The sequence below is a fragment of the Oryctolagus cuniculus genome, chromosome 6, assembly GCF_051225735.1.
Source record: "Oryctolagus cuniculus isolate XC-2025 breed Fujian yellow rabbit chromosome 6, ASM5122573v1, whole genome shotgun sequence".
Taxonomy (NCBI): Eukaryota; Metazoa; Chordata; class Mammalia; order Lagomorpha; family Leporidae; genus Oryctolagus; species Oryctolagus cuniculus.
In genome coordinates, this window is record NC_142872.1 from 64,612,061 (window position 1) to 64,633,029 (window position 20,969).

General features: G+C 39.9%; 1 protein-coding gene across 29 annotated transcripts in view; it reads left to right on the top strand.

The window, feature by feature from the left end:
* The window catches only part of NSD1 (nuclear receptor binding SET domain protein 1), a 148,907-nt gene that overhangs the window by 75,258 nt on the left and 52,680 nt on the right, over positions 1-20,969 (top strand). For 25 of the 29 annotated variants that reach the window (XR_016235582.1, XM_089335116.1, XM_089335117.1 and 22 more), the window contains 3 exons: positions 9,058-9,182; positions 13,239-13,509; positions 16,103-16,212. Coding sequence is in view for 27 of the 29 variants with exons in the window: in XM_089335116.1 (XP_089191242.1) it covers positions 9,058-9,182; positions 13,239-13,509; positions 16,103-16,212 (506 nt within the window). In the remaining 2 variants the exon portion in view is untranslated. Of the gene's footprint in view, positions 1-9,057; positions 9,183-13,238; positions 13,510-16,102; positions 16,213-17,147; positions 17,242-20,969 lie in introns of those variants that run through there. The other 4 variants (XM_089335122.1, XM_089335120.1, XM_089335121.1 and 1 more) reach the window with 2 other exon arrangements.

A 20,969-nucleotide genomic window follows, 5' to 3' on the forward strand; every position in this document is an offset into this window, starting at 1 on the left:
ATTTCTTTTTTAATATAGACATTTACCAATATAATGTCCCTCTTTATCTGTATCCCATAAGTTGTAGTATATTGTTTTTCATGTATCTCAAACTTTTTTTTTAATTTCCATTATGATTTTTTCTTTGATTCAGTGGTTGTTCAAGAGTGTGTTCTAATTTCCACATATTTGTGAATTTTCCAGATTCTGTAATAATGCTGACTTCTAGGCTTATTCCATTGTTGTCAGAAGAGATATTTGGTGTGATCTTGAACTTCTTAAATTTGCTAAGACATGTTTTGTGACCTACCGTGTCCTGGAGAATGTACCATAGGCTCCTGAGAAGAATGTATATTCTGCTACTGATAGGTGGGGTATATATCTGTTGGGTCTTATTATTCTACTGAATTGTTCCAGGCCTTTTTCATATAGATCTTACATATGGTGGTTCTTTCATTATTGCTAGGTGGGGCATTGAAATCTCTTTCTTTTCTTTTCTTTTCTTTTCTTTTCTTTTCTTTTCTTTTCTTTTCTTTTCTTTTCTTTTCTTTTCTTTTCTTTTCTTTTCTTTTCTTTTCTTTTCTTTCTTTCTTTCTTTCTTTCTTTCTTTCTTTCTTTCTTTTTTTTTTTAAGATTTTTTATTTATTTATTTGAGAGGTAGAGTTACAGGCAGTAAGAGGGAGAGAGAAAGGTCTTCCTTCCTTTGGTTCACTCCCCAAATGCCGGCAATGGCCAGAGCTGTGCTGATCCAAAGCTAGGAGCCAAGTGCTTCTTCCCAGTCTCCCATGTGGGTGCAGGGGCCCAAGTACTTGGGCCATCTTCTACTGCTTTCCCAGGCCACAGCAGAGAGCTGAATTTTGGAAGAGGAGTAGCCGGAACCTGAACCAGCGCCCATATGGGATGCCGGCGCCACAGGCAGAGGATTAACCCACTGCGCCACAGCGCCAGCCCCTGAAATCTCTTTCTTATTGTTTCTCCCTTCAGTTCTATCATGTTTGCTTCTCATATTTGGGTGCTCGATATTAGGTAAATTATGTACTTATAATAATTATATGTTCCTGGTGGGAAATATATTGTGTCTGATATAAGTGTGGGCAGGAGCCAGTGTTGTGGCACATTGGGTAAAGCCTCTTCCTTTGATGCTGACATCCCATATATGGCTTCCAGTTCATGTCCCAGCTACTACTGTTCTGATCCAGCTCCCTGATAATGGCCTGGCAAAAGCAGTGGAAGATGGCCCAAGTAGTTGGGCCTCTACCACCCATTGGGGAGACAAGGATGGAGCCCCTGGCTTCAGCCTGGCCCATTCCTGGGTGTTGTCCACCTGGGGAGTGACTCAGTTGTTGGAAGACCCCTTTCCCTTTAGACATTTAGGTTGTTTTCCAGTTTTTGATAATTATTCATTTACTGTAATAACCTCAAGTCATTTTTATATTTTGAGAATCTTAAAGATATATTGCTGTATTACTGGATCATTTAGTTTGTATTAGGCAGTGTCTTAGAATTCTGAATTATATTTTATAGTTATATTACAATGTTCCTAACTAGTAGTACACAAAGGCTTGACAGTGTTTCATTTTCTTGTTTTGATCACATCTTTATTTCTAATATTATTTATTTGGGGGGTTCTGGATCCAGATGGTTTATTATTATCTTTTTTTTTTTTTTTTTTGATGTGATCTCTAAGTGTTTCTTCCGTATTCACTCTATAACCCCTGTTCCAGGACAGTATGCTCATCCAGAACCTAGTCATTAAAAAGTCAAAAAAAAAGTCAAAAATTAAAAATCTTAGAGAGTTCGCCATTGCTGGAAGCCAGGTGGCCACATGACCCAACCACTGGTGTCAGTCCCACCCCCATCCTAATGGGGTTCGCTGCTCCTACCTCCCTGCCTGCACCCTGGCAAAGCATTAAAAGAACCTGTTCCTGAACACCTGTCTCTTTCTCTCTATCTCCTGATCTCTGTCTCTTGACCTCTCTCTTTCTCCTTCTTCACTCCTTCCCTCTGGTCTGTCGGATTTCCTCAATAAACCCTTTCCCTTTAAAAAACAAAAAATCTTAGAGACATGGAATATTGTAAACAGGCTTTATAAATAGTTCTGCCTCTAGGAAGTCCTTAACATTCATGAGTCTTTCTTTCAAACTTAATTTTTCTTGGTTATTTGGTATTACAGTGCTTTTTTTTTTCTTCCAAAGTTCTATCATATTTGCTAGTAGAGTGGGGAGAGCATTTAGGCTAGCACTTATGACAGTGGTTAAGATGTGTCTCATATCAGAATGTCTGTGTTTACTGACTCCGGCTTTCTGCAAGACCTTGGCTCAAGTGATTGGATTCCTGGCACTCAGATGGGAGACCTAGATTGAGCTCTCAGCTCATGCTTTCAACCCTACCTAGGAGCTGTTATGGGCATTTGCGGAGTGAACTAGCAGATGGGAACTCTTTTTCTCTGAAATAAAAAATAAAGTATTAAAAAATTTAATAACTATAAAGTAGGGGAAAGATAGAGTTGAAGTGGATGTTTTTACTAAATAAATGCTGCTTCATATGACCCTGGTCATTTATTACATTTAAAAAGTTGTGAAATTCGTAAGAATAAAATACACTCCTTGGGGAGATTTCAAAGTTACTTGTGGCATAGTTGAAACCAGGTTGGAAATTTTGTAAAAATTCTTGAAGTCTGAAGATGTGTACATGGGATTTGTTGTATTGATTTGATAGATGTTTTGTTAGACATTCTCTCATAAAGCCCTCTTCAATAGGAATTAAGAGCAGAGTGGTAAATTTAAATCACAATGACTATGGCAATAATAATAGTGTCTTAAGAAAATTTTATATACTTTATAAATATATACAAATTACATATAAATATTTATAAATTTTATATGTGTATGCATGTATGCACTAGGTGCAGCAGCTGGGATATTTGTATCCCATATCAGAGTGTCTGGGTTTGAGTCTTGGTTCCATTTGTGATTTTAGCTTGCTGCTCAGGTACACACTGGGAGGCAGAAGATGATGATTCAAGTTGTTGAGACCCTTTCCCACACAGGAGAACTGGATTGAATTGCTGGCTCCTGTCTAACCCAGTTCACTAGTTTTTATGGGCATTTGGAGAATGGACCAGCGATTGGGAGATTTCTCTCTTGTCTCTGTGCCTTCCCAAAAGTGTGTGTGTGTGTGTAAATGTTAAATATAATTTGGAATGAAGGCAGATGGAAATTTGTTCCCTATCATCCCCTGCGAAGATGAAAACATATTAATTAACTTTGTACTTTATTGAATTAGGAGTTGCATATTAAAATGTTTAATATAACATAGTTCACTGAAAAGATAAATAGAATATAAATTTATAATTTATTTATCGGATAGTTGTAGAGATTTTACCATAGTCTACATTATGCTTTTGTATCCCTGTTGTATATAGTTTTTATGTTCCTCTGAACTCTTAGATTTTGTGTAGTTTTGTATTTGGATCTAAAGATTTGATTTCTCTTTTTTCTATTTCTAAATACTTTTAACTTGTTATGTTAATTTTTTAAAATAGAAGATACCCTTTACGTATTTTCTAAGGAAAATTTCTCTCACACGTGATAGAAACCTGTACTTACAAACTTTGGCTGTTCATTACAGAACTTGAGAAGAGACAGTAAAATAAAAGTAGCTAAATATTGGATTTAAGAGGATAGGTCAGAAAAAAACAATTTCACTATTATTGGAAAGAAAATACTGAATAAAATTTTAAAATAGAAGTTTCTGAAAAGTTAGAACTCAAATAAGAATAAAGCATTCAATAAACATTACAATTTTCCATTTTGTAGATTGGGGCCTTATGCTTAATGCAACTTGAGGACTCAAAGGAACATTCTAAAGACATGGCAAAAAAAACCCACTGACTTATTTCAGCTTTCAACATTTCACTAAAGTGGTCACGGTAGTTTTGTCAGAAATACATATGGTCATGTTGCTGAATATTTGATGGCTTATCTGATAGTTTGTGTAATTAAAGGTACAAAAATTCAGAATGAAAAACAGTCATTTCACCACATGATCGAAATCTGTCTACCTCGTTTTCTCTTTACAAAATAATGCACGTTGATTTTTTTTTAACTTGAAAAAAGTCAGAGTTACAGAGAGGCAGAGGCAGAGAGAGAAAGAAGTCTTCCATTTGCTGGTTCACTCCCCAAATGGCTGCAGTGGCTGGAGTTGAGCTGATTCAAAAGCAGGAGCCAGGAGCTTCTTATGGTTCTCCCATGCAAGTACAGGGGCTCAAGGACTTGGGCCATCTTCTGCTGCATTCACAGGCTATCGCAGAGAGCTGGATTGGAAGTAGAGCAGCCAGGACTCAAACCAGTGCCCAGATGGGATGCTGGCACTGCAGGCGGAGGCCTTACTTGCTACGCCACAGTGCTGGCCCTATATAGGTCTTCTTTCTGAAGAGATGATAAAATAATTCTTAACACATTAAGACAGAAATATAAAATGCTGAAAAATATAGGAATTTGCACCTGTATACCCATAGCTCTGTTAATAAAAGTTATCTGTGTGCCATTGTCTAGATCTTATAATAAGCCTTCTAGCACACTACCGTGAATGACAATGCTACTCCTGTGAATGAAAACCATCAGGTTTTATGGATTTCTCAAAACATCCCCACTCACAAAGATGAAACTGGTTCACTTTCAGTGTATTTTACTGGAATAGAATTGTTTTCTTTCTTTCTTTTTTCTTTTAAATATATTTATTTGAAAGAGTTACTGAGAGAGAGAAGAGGCAGAGGAAGAGAGAGATCTTCCATCTGATGATGCACTCCCTAATTGGCTGCAACGGCCAGAGCTGCGCCGATCCAAAGCCAAGAGCCAGGAGCTTCTTCTGGGTCTCCCACACGGGTGCAGGGGCCCAAAGACTTGGGCCATCTTCTGCTTTCCCAGGCCATAGCAGAGAGCTGGATGGGAAGTGGAGTGGCCGGGTCTCCCATATGGAATGCTGGCGCTTCAGGCCAGGGCGTTAACCCACTGTGCCACAGCGCTGGCCCGAATTGTTTTCTTTTTAAATTATAGTCATTTTGCAGGAGTTCATAAAAGCCTCATGTCTTTTCTGATTCCATCTGTGCTAATCTTCCTGGTTGTTAAAAACAGATAGTTTTTAATGTATCTTAACTGTCCTCCTTCATTAAAACCATAGTCAAAACTTTCCAGGATATCAGGAAAATCAAGAGGTAATTCATCTTTTTTCATTGGCACATCCTATCCTAAACAATAAATCTGTGCTCTGTCCCCAGCTACAGAGCTGAATGTCTTGGTGGGAGGAGATGCGATCTTCCGGTTTGCCAGTTGAACTGCTAAAGATGGGATTTCATTGAAGTTTGATTTCTACCCTTCCTCTCTCTTGTGTTGTGCCCCTTTATCAGGAGGCACGAAATATCTACTTGCAATTTAAAAAAAAAAAGATTTATTTATTTGAAAGGCAGAATGACAGAGCTTCCATGCCTTGGTACACCCCCCAAATGTTTGCAACAGTTACGGTTTGGACAGGCCAAAGTGAGAATCCAGGAACCCCATCGGAGTCTCACATGTGGGTGTGGGGACTCAGGAAATAGGGCATCTTCTGCTGCCTGCCAGGTGCATTAGTAGGATGCTTGACCTGAATTAGTTATGAGCCAGACATCCTAATATGGGATGCAGGGATCTCAAAGAGTAGCTTAACTTAGCATTCACAGTGCCTGCCCCTGTCCTGTGACTATTCTGCCATTAGAAACCACTGATAGAGGTGATTAAAAATACTGCTTTGGAGAAAAATAAGAAAGGGGGATAAGTAATGCTGGATGGTTCTAGTTTTCAATAGCATGATTAGGACAGGCCTGGACTAGGTGGGTACTAGAACAGACTTGAGGGAGCCATGTGCTTATCTGAGGAATAGCTAGCTGCTAGTTTTCACTCATGTTGCCTTATTTTCCTTTTGTGTTTGCTTTATTTTCTGATAGTTTTCCAAAAATTTTAATTTTATACTGTTATAAAATTTTAATTTTATACTGTTTATACTGTTTTGTAATTTGAGAATATGACTGAATTTGTCACACTCTTCCAATTCAACTGGTAAGGTAAACAATCCAGTTTAGGTGAGAAAATAGATTTCAAGTTGTGATGGGGTAGTTGAGGGAAGAGCCTAGGAAAAGGAAGGAAGCTTCTTCCAGTTTCCAGTCATTTTGTTGTGATTTACAGAGATATATTACTGTATTAGGAAACAGGTGATAAACTTTTTCTTAAAACGTCTAGGTTGTAAATATTTGGGACTTTATGAGCCAAAAGGTCTCTTTCACTTTTTAACTCTGTCTTTGAGCATGGCTCTATTCCAATAAATCTTTATTTATTAAAACAGACCCATTGGTTGTTTGCCAAAACCTAAAAATTTTAAGGATAGTTCTACGTAATTTTGATGGGGACACAATGCATGCAGTTATGCAGGAAACTTTTAGGTGTGCCGTATTACATTTCTTCACTTTATTGTGTGCTATCTGCTGCCTTTTTGGCCTCAAGGAAGTAGAGAGCTGGAATAATGAAGCCCTGTCAAGAAGTTCCTCTATGACGGAGGCAGACCCCAAAGGTAGAGAGGTAGAGCAACCCCAAGAGGAAAGGAAACAAGACAACTCATAGAACCTGAGGAGAAGACAGAGGAGAGGGACTGTGTGAGATTCAGTGACAGCGCTAGCCATGCAGCGAGTGTGGGAGATGCTGGTATCACAGAACAGGGGCTTGTTTTAGTAAAAAGGACTTAAGGATTTGGAGTTTTGATAGATTTTGGGTGGAGTAATGGCCACTTCAATAACTACCTTAAATTGGCCTGGGCAAATTGTTTTCCCCCTTTGAGCCTCAGTTCTATTATTTATAAAACAACATGGCAGTTTGAAATGAGGGTTAGAAATTTGTGAATGTTAAATATCTGAGCATTGTCTTATACACAATAAACCACTGTTATTTTCTATTATTTCTTTGATTTTTTTTTTTCTGTTAAAATGTCACTGATGTGTGATGACTTGGATGAGATGTCTGATTGGAATTTATTAAAGTATAATTTGCTTCCCTCAGCACATTAAGTAATTGACATTAACTGTCAAAAAGGTACATGCATATCAGAGATCATCAACACATTGATGGGAAATGATTATTATGAAAAACACACATGGACTTGTAGTTTTTTGGCACCAAAATAGACTTATCTTTTAATTCTGTTTTCCCATGATCTTTCTGAAGTCCTTTTGTATATTCATTTCAAGATGCATTTTGGCTTATTTCTTTTCTATCAAGACAGTTTTTTCAGGTATTACTTAGAGCATTTTAAATAATCATTGAGCTCATACTTTAAATTGCTTTTGAAATAATTGCTTGAGAAAAACTGTACAATTTGGTCATTTGTAGATTTATTGTCTCAAATGGAAAAGTTAGCAGAATTAGTGATTTCCATGCTTTAAATATCCCTATAATTATATTGGGAGTAGTTCAGTTCATACAGTTTTTTTTTTGACAGGCAGAGTGGACAATGAGAGACAGATTTTTTTTTTCAGTTCATACAGTTTTGATAACTATATCCTCTAATATTTGCTTTAACTTTGTTATTATGAAATTAAAAGCAGTTAGAATTAGTAAAAATGAATTATCTTGCACTTGTCCTAATGAAAGTTTTAGGACTCATTTTCTCATGTTCTATCCAAGAAGGAAGAGCTTTTGTGAAGCTTGTGTTCCTTCTTGTGGCTTTTAAGTTTTGCTTTCCTTTTTTGAGAGAATGTCAACAATGCTTCATTCAACCGAGATAGGAACAGTTTCCTCTGAGGTCATCGTATCTTAAAATGCCTCTTGCTTCCTGAATGTGATTGTATCTTGCGTTCTGTGTTCATTAGCCTGTGTTGTCAAAAAGCTTACAGTATAGTAAAATAACTACAACATATTACACACATTAAAACCTGGACGAAGTTTTACAGGGAAATTGTAATGGATATTTGATTCCACCATTAATGCAAACAAAAATCAGTTGGCCCTCTGTATCCATGGTTTTCAGCCGTCTGTGGATTGAATATTTTCGGGGAAATTTTGCATCAGAAATAAACTGCACAGAGGATTTTCCCTTGTTAATATTCCTTCAGAAATGCTGTGTTAATGTGAGATAATGCTGTGACTTTGGTTCTGATAATATATGCCTCAGTTTTATGGTGTTGAGACTCACTATAACCATATGTTACTAAGTTAATGATTCACTTTATAAAGTGGTTTTGAAATTCATGTGGGCCGGCGCTGCGGCTCAATAGGCTAATCCTCTGCCTAGTGGTGCCGGAACACCGGGTTCTAGTCCCGGTCGGGGCGCCGGATTCTGTCCCGGTTGCCCCTCTTCCAGGCCAGCTCTCTGCTGTGGCCCGGGAGTGCAGTGGAGGATAGCCCAAGTCCTTGGGTCCTGCACCCGCATGGAAGACCAGGATAAGCACCTGGCTCCTGCCTTCGGATTAGCGTGGTACGCTGGCCGCAGCGCGCCGGCCATGGCGGCCATTGGAGGGTGAACCAACAGCAAAGGAAGACCTTTGTCTCTCTCTCTCTCTCTCTCACTGTCCACTCTGCCTGTAAAAAAAAAAAAAAAAAAAAAGAAATTCATGTAGCAGTGGCACTTAAGTGAATATTCTGTCTAAATGTCTAATCTTCTACATAATCCAGAAAAATAATAATTAAAATAATCTATGGTGTGAATATATTTTATTCATGTATATTTATATATTTATCTTATTCAGACTATATTTTATGTTAGATATTTATGTTGGATATTGTTAATGTGTTGGCTTTATTTGTACTGATGTCAGTTACTATGGGACATTAATTTCAATTTAACCTTTTTCTATAGTTCCAAAAGTTCCTCCCTCCCATGTTCTCTGTATATGATTCAGTCATAGCAAATCATTTTCATCTTTTTGTATTTTAAGCTTAAGTCTGTTTTGCTAGGTGTTTTTCCATCATGGTGACTGTGTAAGGGTAGAGCTGGTTTCATGAAACAGTGGGTTTTCCTCTAGCTTTTTGGTTAATACTGAACTTGTTTCTCTTTTAGTTGTGCGGTCAGAGAAGAAACGCCTTAGGAAGCCAAGCAAGTGGCTTCTGGAATATACAGAAGAATATGATCAGATATTTGCTCCTAAGAAGAAACAAAAGAAAGTACAGGAGCAGGTGCACAAGGTGTGTTGTAACGTTTCAGCAAACGCTCACTGGCTCCCTTTCATGGTCTTTGTCTTCATAAGGTCACACTTTCTTTATCCTAGGATCCTACCTTTTCAGTTTTTGATCCTTAACTTTTAGCATAGTACCTAGAAAATAGTGGCTATTTAGGAAATGTAAATGGGTGTCTACGTGTCATGTGTGTGTGTGTCTCTGTGTGTCTGTGTGTGTTTGTGTACCCTCTTTGTTTCCAAAGAGTATTAAATGATTTAGGAATATTGCTGTGGTACAATGTTGTAAGAAACATAGGTTATAAAATAAACTGTATAGTCTGATTCTGTCTTTTTTTAAAGCTTTATTTTTTATTTGTTTGAAATACAAAATTACAGAGAGACGTAGAGCCAGAGAGAGGGTGGTTTTCCACCCACTGTTTCACTCCCCAAATGGCTGTAACCACTGAGCTGAGCTGATCTGAAGCCAGGAATCAGGAGTCTCTTCCCAGGTTTCCCATGCAGGTGCAGGAGCCCAAGCATTTGGGCCATCTTCTGCTACTTTGCCACAGTGCATTCAAATTTTTTAAAACAAATATTCTAATTTTTTTAATTTTAATTTAATTTAATTTTTTTGACAGGCAGAGTGGATAGTGAGAGAGAGAGAGACAGAGAGAAAGGTCTTATTTTTGCCATTGGTTCACCCTCCAATGGCCACCATGGCTGGCGCACCGCGCTGATCCGAAGCCGGGAGCCAGGTGCTTCTCCTGGTCTCCCATGCGGGTGCAGGGCCCAAGCACTTGGGCCATCCTCCACTGCACTCCCTGGCCATAGCAGAGAGCTGGCCTGGAAGAGGGGCAACCGGGACAGAATCCGGCACCCCGACCAGGACTAGAACCCAGTGTGCCGGTGCCACAAGGCGGAGGATTAGCCTAGTGAGCCACAGCGCCAGCCCCATACTGTTTTTTTAGAAAAAGATTTATTTGGCCACGGCGGCCATTGGAGGGTGAACCAACGGCAAAAAGGAAGACCTTTCTCTCTGTCTCTGTCTCTCTCTCTCATTGTCCACTCTGCCTGTCAAAAATAAATAAGAAAAGAAAAAGATTTATTTATTTGTTTGAAATAACAGATAAACAGATCTTCCATCCATTGGTTTATTCCACAAATGACCACAACAGTTGGGGCTAGTCCAGGCTGAAACCAGGGACCCAGAATTCTTATCTGGGTCTCCTGTTGAGGGTGGCAAGCTTTCCCAGGCACATTAAAAGGAAGCTGGATTGAAAGCAGAGCAGATGGGTCTCAAACCAGTGCTCCAGTATGAGATGTCCATAATGGGATTCCAGCATTGTAAGCTGTAACTTAACCTGCTGTGCCAAAACCATGGCCCCATGTTCTAGTTTGTTTGGTTTTTCAAGATTTATTCATTGAGGTACGGCACCATGGCTCACTAGGTTAATCCTCCGCCTGCGGCACTGGCATCATCCATATGGGTGCCGGTTTCTAGTCCCAGCTGCTCCTCTTCCAGTCCAGCTCTCTGCTGTGGCCTGGGAAAGCATCGGAGGATGGCCCAAGTGCTTTGGCCCCTGCACCCTCATGGGAGACCAGGAAAAAGCACCTGGCTCCTGGCTTTGGAACGGCACAGGGCCAGCCATAGCAGCCATTTTGGGGAGTGAACCAGCGGAAGGAAGACCTTTCTCTCTGTCTCTCTCTCTCTCACTGTCTATAACTCTACCTGTCAAATAAAAAAAAAAAAATTATTCATTGAACTGAATGCAGACTTAGAGAGATATCTTCCAAATGCTGGTTCACCCCCAATATGGCTTTTAATGATCTGGGCTGAACCAGGCTAAAGCCAGGAGCCAGGAGCCTTCTCTGGGTACAGGGGCCCAAGTACTTGGGCCATCTTCTGCTGCCTTCCCAGGTGCACCAGCAGGGAGCTGGATCAGAAGTGAAGTAGCCGGGCCTTGAACTGGTGCCCCTAATGGCATGCTGGCACCACAGGCTGTGGCTTAATCTATTGTACCACAGTGTGAGCCCCCAATTTCTATTTCTTTAAACCAATGTCTTATGAAGTAATTTAGAGGTATTTTGAGAGTACCCCAAAGACCCTACTTTGCAAATCTTAAAACATTTATCTTCATAACTAATTATCATAAGATATTTTTATATCTTGAAATTCCCAGGTTCACTGCTCATATCTACCTTTGGTTTGTCAAAGCCAGGAATGCAGGCTAGGACTATACATTATGACTATACATTGTATCTGGTTGTCTGACTGTTACATTATATCTGGTACAGGTTGCTACATTTTTTCCCCCTCCAAAGAGCTCTTCCATTTGCTGGTTCACTCCCTAGATGACTGGAACAGTCAGTCCTAGCCATGTCAAAGTCAGGAGCCCTGGGGCTTCTTCTGGGTCTCCCACATGCATGAGGGAGTGACAAACCTTGGGGCATCCTCTACTACATTCCAGGCGATTAGCAGGGAGCCAGGTCAAAAGTGGAGCAGCCAGGACACACACTGGCACACATATGGGATGCTGGCATTATAGGCAGCAGCCTTACCTTCAAGGCACAGTGCTGATCCCTACAATTCTTAAATCTCATTGAATCTAGAATAATTTTTTTTTCCCTTGACCAAGTAGCACACTTGTCAAAAAGTATTCACTTTCTAGATTGTTTCCTCATTGGGTGTCTTGCAGCTTATTTCTCCATCCTCTATGTTTCCCCTATGCTTTTTTTTTTTTTTAAGATTTATTTATTAATTTGAAAGAGTTACACGGAGAGAGAAGGAGACACAGAGAGGGAGAGAAGTCTTCCATCTGCTGGTTCACTCCCCAGTTGGCTGCAATGGTTGGAGGTGTGCCAATCCAAAGCCAGGAGTCAGAAGCTTCTTCCAGGTCTCCCTTGTGGGTGCAGGGGCCCAAGGACTTGGGCCATCTTCCACTGCTTTCCCAGGCTACTGCAGAGAGCTAGACTGGAAGAGGAGCAACCGAGAGAGAGAGAGAGAGCGAGAGCGAGAGAGATCTTTCATCTGCTGGTTCACTCCCCAAATGGCGGCAGTGGTCAGGGTTGGGCCAGTCTGGCGCCAGGAGCTTCTTCCTGGCCTCTCACGTGAGTGCACGTCCCCAAGGACTTGGGCCATCTTCTATTGTTTTCCCAGGCTATTAGCAGGGATCTGGATCAGAAGTGACTCAGCGCCCATTTGGAATGCCAGCACTTTAGGCAGTGGCTCAACCTTCTACACCACAGTGCCAGTCTCAGATTCCTCTCTTTTAAGTCATATTTTACCTCTGTTGATCAAGAAGCAATATATGTGGTTCCAAAAGAATACGCTGTTTTCTACCCACCGTTTCTTTGATGGTTTTTAATAAACACCAGTTGAAGATCCTTGCCTTTATCAGTACTGTCCATAATATTACTAGGTGTTACAAAAATGAAGACTTCTGGATTTATCTTTCTCTGTTTTTACCTAAAGTCTCTTTAATTGCTTGAACCCTTTCGTTGTCTTGAAATTCTGGAAAAGCAGAATTAGTGCTAATTTCCCATTAATTACCAATTTTAGCATTAAGGAATTCATTAGTAGTTGCTAAATTGGTAACATGTTAGGGAAACTTTTTTTTTATCGTATAGACTCAGGAATCTGTGTAATTTCAGTGAATTTCAGTCAACTGCATTTATTCTCTTGAAGATTATGAGATTTACCAAATTAACCATTTTAAGTGTACAGTTTTGTGACATTAAGTACAGTCACTTTGTTGTGCAATCATCATCAACATCAATCTCCAGAAATATTTCATCTCCCCAATCTGAAATTCAGTACCAGTTAGCCAGTTATTTCCTTTCCCCCAACTCCTGGTAACCACTATTCTGTTTCCTGTCTTACTGAATTTTACTATTCTCGGTATCTCATAGAGGTGGACTCATGTACTATTTCATGCACTTTTTCCCTTAGTAGCATGTCCTCATGTTTCATCTGTGTTTGTAACATGTGCTAGGATTTCATTCCTTTTTAAGCACACTATTCTTCCTGACACTCAAATTTTAACAATTTTGGCCTATGGATTCTATTTTAATATTTTGTTCTTAGGTAAGTTCCCGCTGTGAAGAGGAAGGCCTTCTAGCCCGATGTCAATCTAGTGCCCAGAACAAGCAGGTGGACGAGAATTCTTTGATTTCAACCAAAGAAGAGCCTCCAGTTCTTGAAAGGGAGGCTCCATTTTTGGAGGGGCCCTTGGCCCAGTCAGAACTTGGAGGTGGAAATGCTGAGTTGCCACAGCTTACCTTGTCTGTGCCTGTGGCTCCGGAAGTCTCTCCACGACCTGCCCTTGAGTCTGAGGAATTGCTTGTTAAAACACCAGGTAAGGTGGGGATGGGATCTTAATGTGTAAGCAGATATGATTGGAGGAAGCAGGAGATTTTAGTATGTTTTGATAGAAAGCCAACGTTGTATGTGTACAAAACAAATTGCCAACTTTTGTCCTGGGAAATTCCTACAATGCTATCTAATTTGATGATAGCTACTGACTATGAATTAATTCTTGGCACACTAAGAAAATATATTTTAAAAAAACTATTCATGCTGGCGCTACAGCTCACTAGGCTAATCCTCCGCCTTGCGGCGCCGGCACACTGGGTTCTAGTCCCGGTTGGGGCGCCGGATTCTGTCCCGGTTGCCCCTCTTCCAGGCCAGCTCTCTGTTGTGGCCAGGGAGGGCAGTGGAGGATGGCCCAAGTGCTTGGGCCCTGCACCCGCATGGGAGACCAGGAGAAGCACCTGGCTCCTGGCTTTGGATCAGCATGGTGTGCTGCCCGCAGCGGCCATTGGAGGGTGAACCAAGGGCAAAGGAAGACCTTTCTCTCTGTCTCTGTCTCTCTCTCACTGTCCACTATGCCTGTCAAAAAAAAAAAAAACAAAAACAAAAACAAAAACAAAAACTATTCATGCTTTGTTGTTCATCTTCATGATTGTTAATTAGCCCCTGTTTAAAATCAGCAACCAGAATAATCAGGTTTGGGGAGGGGCCCTGCACACTCATGGCATAAGCACCTGACCTCTGTGCATCACGTACTGGCTTAAGCAGTCCTTCTGTTACTTGGGAAGATGTTTAACCTCTGAAATTGTTTCTGCATCTGTAAATGGAAATTACAGTGTATATTATTATCTCCCTAAAGTAAACAGCTAGTAAGTAAAAGTATTCCTAGAAGTTTCTTCGCAGTTGCCTCTGACTTTATCATTCTTTGCATACACATTACCTGGGGAGAGCTAGAACTAAATGTACTACTTTTAATTCTCTTTCAGTATTGAATAGTGTAATCAAACAAGGAATGGGAAGAACCCTTCTCTTTTGTACCCCTATAAATTTTGGACTTTTTTACATGTCAAACCATAGTTTGTGATGTTAACTATTTCAAAAAAAAAAAAAACAAAAACACCCCTCAAATCTCAATTGTGTCTAATAAGGCAAAACAAAAGATTTTCTTTAAAAGATCTATTGGAAAGGCAGAGTGATTGAGAGAGGGGGAGAGACAGAAATAAGGAGATCATCTACCTGCTTGTTCGCTCTCCAAATAGCCACAATCGTCAGGGCTATGTCAGGCAAAGCCAAGAGCCAGAAAGTCCATCCCGTCTCCCACATGGATGGCTCAAGTGTTTGGACCATCTTCTGTTGGTTCTGAGATGCATTACCAGAGAGTTGGATTAGAAGCAAGGCAGCCGGGATTCAAACTGGCCCTCTGATGTGAGATGCTGATGTTGCAACCGGGCAGCTTAACTTGGTGCCCCAACAACGAAAAGTTTTTTTAAAGAATGGTAAAGGTAGTTACTCTTTAGGAGACAAGCATGAGGCTATTTTATGTAATTCTTTAGACCTAGAAAGTAAGCAAGTGTCTTATTTATTTATAGTCAGAGCAAAAATAATAATATTGATCCATTTATGTCCAGAATCTAGGCTGCGTTTTTATTCTACTTCTCTTTGCTTTTGTCTTTACTACCAATTAATTGCAATACAGGCAGGTTCAGATTGTGACTTCTCCCTTAGTTATTTTGCAATTTTTAAAAATGTCAGGCCGGTGCCGGGGCTCAATAGGCTAATCCTCCACCTAGCGGCGCCGGCACACCGGGTTCTGGTCCCGGTCGGGCCGCCGGATTCTTTCCCGGTTGCCCCTCTTCCAGGCCAGCTCTCTGCTGTGGCCCGGGAAGGCAGTGGAGGATGGCCCAAGTACTTGGGCCCTGCACCCACATGGGAGACCAGGATAAGCACCTGGTTCCTGCCATCGGATCAACGCGGTGCACCGGCCACAGCACTCCAGCCGTGGTGGCCATTGGAGGGTGAACCAACGGCAAAGGAAGACCTTTCTGTCTGTCTGTCTCTCTCACTATCCACTCTGCCTGTTTAAAAAAAAAAAAAAAAAAAAAGTCCACACACAGGACGAACATCTTCACATTAATTTGTGTCTTCATTGGCTAAAGTTTGTGTTTGTAATAAGTAAGACAGCATTTAAAACCAGAGGAGAGACTGAAATCTTCTATCTGTTGATTCACTCACCAAACACCTGCAACAGCTGGGGCAATGCCAAGCTGAAGTCGGGAATAGAGAGCTCCATATGAAAGTGGCCCTTATACTTAGGCAGTCATCCACTGCCTCCCAGGAGCATTAGCAGGGAGCTAGAACAGAAGCATGGAGTAGCCAGGACTCAAACTGGCTACTCCATGTGGAATATGACATCACAAGTGGTAGTCTAACTCACTGTGCCACAATGCCCACCCTAGCATTTTCCTTTTTTAATGTTATTTAATATTAGAATTAATAAATCCTTATCCTGTCCCTTCTCATAAGATGATGAGGAAATTACAAACAATACTTTCATTGATTTTGCATGGTCTGTCGATGTTTTCAGCATTAGCTTAATGCTCCGTTTTAAATCATCTAATGAAAAGATACATGCATTTCAGGAAATTATGAAAGTAAGCGTCAACGAAAGCCAACGAAGAAGCTTCTTGAATCCAATGATTTAGACCCTGGATTTATGCCCAAGAAGGGTGACCTTGGCCTTACTAAAAAGGTATGTTAGTTTTATCAATTCTAAAATACAGTTAAACCAGCAAGTGTGGGATTTTAAAAACAAGTAATATTTATGACATTGATATAAATGCACAGTTGTTTCCCCTCATGCTTGGGTTCATTTTCTGCAGTATAAGTTACCCTTGTTTAACCACAGCCCAAAAATATTTAATGGAAAATTAAAGAACAAAGTGTAAGTTTTTAATCACACACAACTCTAAGTAGCATAATGAAATTCCATGCCTTCCCACTCTGTTCCATGGAGACATGATTCATCTCTCTGTGGTTGTATCAGGACTACTGTATAAGCCACCTACCTGTACTTAGTAGCCACTTAGGCTGTCACAGTATTGCATAACTTGTATTCAGGTAACAGTTACTTAATTTAATAATGGCCCCGAAATACAAGGGCAGTGATGGAGGCAATTCACATCTGTCAAAGAAAAGTCATAACGTGCTTCCTTTAAGTGAAAACATGAAAATTCTCTACTTACTAAGGAAAGAAAAAAATTTTCTGCTAAGATTGCCAAGATCTGCCATAAGAACAAATCTATTCATGAAGTTGTGCAGAAGAAAAAATTTTGTCCTGTTGCTTCTCATACTGCAAAAGTTATGGCAACAGTGTGTGATAAATGCTTAAGTGGAAAAGGCATTAAATTTGTGGATCGAAGACATGAACAGGAAGCATGTTCTGATTGATGGCAGAAAATTGTGCCTGAAGGCATTGAGCCTATGTGAAGATTTTTTGAAGGAATCCCCCGAAAGGAGTGACATCAAGTTATTTACTGCAACTAAAGGATGGTTACGTAGATTGAGGAATAGGTTTGAACTGAGAAAGCAAAAAAAATTAATGGAGAGGCTCTGTTTGTCAGTGAAGAAGTGCTGCCAGATTGCTGGCAGAGTTGAAGAGCAATTCTTCAATTTTGATTAAATGAGGCTGTTTAGGAAGAAGATTTCCAGTAGAACCTACGTTCATAAAAGTGCAAAGGAGGCACCAGGGCATAAAACATGGAAGGACAGATTAACTCTGGTGAGTATAGTACAATAAAATATTTTGAGAGAGGGAGAAAGAAGGAAATGTGTTTACTTTACTGTTAAATGTATTGTTATAATTGTTCTGTTTTGTTGTTAATCTCTTTTTCTAAGCTTAATAAATTACATTATACTCTAGGTGTATGTATATGGGAGAAAACACACATAGGATTCAGTTCCATTCACTGTTTCAGGCATCCACTGGAGGTCTTAGAATGTATTCACTGGATAAGGGGACTGCTGTACATAGAAAACAGTGCCAGCAGACAGACGTGGTCTATGTGAGAGATCCTGTATTTAAAGGCTGTTGTACAGTTGTATGGCCATATATATGAACTGATTGCAGGTGTTCTTTACAAAGGAAAATGTAAAAATAAACAAAAAACAAAACAAAACCTCTGAGTACACTTTTTGTTTGTAGTAATTTTCCCTGGGGTCAGAGCCTCTTACCTGACTTCTTCTTCCCTTCCCTCCCTAAAGCTACCAGCTTACTCTTAACCCCATTACCATCTCTGCTGTAATTCAGGCAGAAATATTTAAACATAAGTTTCTGAATTTGCAGTCATTGAATCAATATGCCTGTGATGGTTTTCCTCTCTAGTGCTTTCCCTCTTTGTCTAGTGTAAGTGTTAGCCATTTTGCAAGATTGTTGGAAGAGCTGGATGAGAAGGACAATGAAAACTGGGATTCATTTGAATGTTTTGGAGGTTAGAAGTGCCGTTTGTTGTCAGGTGATAAATTAAATAGTATTTGGCCGGCGCCGCGGCTCACTAGGCTAATCCTCCGCCTGCGGTGCCAGCACACTGGGTTCTAGTCCCTGTCGGGGTGCCGGATGCTATCCCGGTTGCTCCTCTTCCAGGCCAGCTCTCTGCTATGCCCCGGGAGTGCAGTGGAGGATGGCCCAAGTGCTTGGGCCCTGCACCCGCCTGGGAGACCAGGAGAAGCTCCTGGCTCCTGGCTTCGGATCAGCGCCATGCGCAGGCCGCAGCGCGCTGGCTGCGGCGGCCATTGGAGGGTGAACCAAGGGCAAAGGAAGACCTTTCTCTCTCTCTCTCACTGTCCACTCTGCCTGTCCAAAAAAAAAAGTATTGTACAAGGTGAGTCATGGCAGGCTTTTGTATTATGCTAAAGATGAGGTGATGACAACCAGTTTTGAGGAAAGTCAGAATTGAGGCCAGTTAAATGAATGAATTGAAGGCAATAAGGTAAATCCTCAGTTTTAAGACTAAGTTCCTTTAAAAATTATGTTCATTTATACAATCTTACTCTCAAATGCAGTTTTCAAAAGTGTGACTTCATGTTTGTGTGTTAACTTTTCCTAGGGAAATAGAAAGCATGATATAATTTATATGCTTACATTCGATTTATATAGGCAAATACAGATCTTATTTTGAATTGGTATAATTTTTATCTATTAAATGCATAGGTCTTAATTGTTCTGTTTGATGAGTTTAGACAATTGTGTATATATCATGTAATGACCACTCAAACTAGGTGTAATCTATAATCATTACTGCAGAAAATCCTGTGCCACCTTTCAATTTACTACTCTGTGGTCCAGAAGAAATGCTTTCTTACCTCTGTCGATGTAGATTACATTTCCTTATTCTTTTCTTTAGATTTATTTTTTATTTTATTCTATTTATTTGAAAGGCAGAGTTAGAGGGAAAGACAGAGGCAGGTCATCCATCCCCAACGTGGCTGCAACGGCCAAGGCTGGGCCAGCCTGAACCCAGGAACCAGGAGCATCTTCCATGTCTCCCATCTTGGGCCGCCTTCTTTCCCAGGCACATTTACTGGAAGCTGAATTGGAAGTGGAGCAGCCAAGAATTGAACTAGCACCCATATAGGATGCCGGCACTGAAGGTGTTGGCTTATCCCGTTACGGCACAACACCAGCCCCAGTTTTGCTTGTTCTTACACATTAATATTGCTTTGTTTTTGTCTTATTTTGACTTCTTTTATTCAACCTATGTTTTTGAGATACATCCACAATGATATGATTTTTTTCCTATTTTATTGCTAAATAATATACCATTGTATTGTTGTTTCATAATTTGCTTATCCATTCTCCTATTGAGAATGTTTGAGAGTGAGTCTTTTTCACTATCAATCATCACTAGATGGATTTTTTCCAATTCTATTTGTGGTCATATATTTTATTTCTTTTGGTTTAAGTACTTAGAAATGGAATTGATAGACTCCATGCATGTTTAAGCTTTAAACAATCTGTAAAAATAGTTCTCTGAAGTGGTTTAACACTCCACTGGCAGTAAATAGTATTTCTGATGGGTCTACATTTTTACTAGCATTTGATTTATTAATCTTTTTAAATTTAGCCATTCTAGTGAGTATTTAAATTTATATTAAATTTACATTTCTTTTTCTCCCTCCCTCTGTTCCTTGCTGAGAGAGAGAGAGAGGGAGGGAGGGAGGGAAGGAGGGAGAGGGAGAGGGAGAGAGAGAGAGATGTTCCATCTGCTGGTTCACTCCCCACATGGCTTGGACCAGGCTGAATCCAGGAGCCTGGAACTCCATCTGAGTCTCCCATATTGGTGGCAGGGAGCTAGATTGGAAGAAGAGTAGCTGGGACTTGAACCTGTATGAATGTGGGAACCCGCTCTGTCATGTCATCCTCTGTATTTTTCTAATGATTATTACTTGTTGAGTCCTTTAGTGTGTGCTTGTTGATCATTCCTGTATCTTTTTGAAATAATTGTTGAAGTATACTTACATTGTTCATTAGGCTGTTCATCTTGTGCTTTTTTTTTAATGGGTTCTTTATATATTTGAGATGCTACAGTGCCTTTATCCTATAAATGTTTCTTCCCAGCCTAAATCTTTCATACTCATTTTCTAATTTTTTTTTAAGTTTAGTGTAGATTTTGTACAGTTGTTTCTATTTTAATTTATAAAATTTATGTTTCCTGTACTGTTTTAAAACTGTAATCTTGGGGACATTCTAATTATTTTGCTCTCCAGCTTTTAATAGAATATTTAATAATGAGCTATAGATTGCTTGTCTAAATTATAAAGTTGCTGTTTTTCCTTAAATTTTGCAAATCTGATTTTGTATATGAATTATTTTGCTTCATTTCATTGGATACTTAACATTTGCCTTTTTGTTTTACTTGATCAAACTGGTATACAGTAAACGTGAGGAAAGTTGTATTTTTATAGTTTATGAATATATTTTAGTGAACAGTGAGTTCACAGCTTTGTTTCTTGTTTTGGTTACCTTACAGCATGAAAAACATCTATTTTATTGATTTTTTATAACTGCTAAATTTTAACATGTGGTTAGATGAAAAATATTATACTTTAGAAGACATTTCTTGGTGTGGAAACTAATTTATACATACATTAGTGGGGGAATAAATTGTGTAGATTCTCCATTAGATTTTTGATTTATGAATGCTTTGAATTTTAATATTACTCCAATTTTGATTCATCTGAAGCCAGCTAGGTAGGAAAGATAATACCCTGTTCCAGAGCTATTTAATATTTAAAGGTCAGGGCTGGTGCTGTCGCATAACTGGTAAAACTGTCAACTGTGGTACATCATCCCATATGGGTTCCAGCTCACATCCCAGCTGCTCCACTTGCAGTCCAGCTCCCTGCTAGTGTGCCTGGGAAAGCAATGGAGGATTGCCCAAGTCCTTGGGCCCCTGCACTAACGTGGTAGAAAAGGAAGAAGCTCCTGGCTCCATACTTTGGATGAGCCCA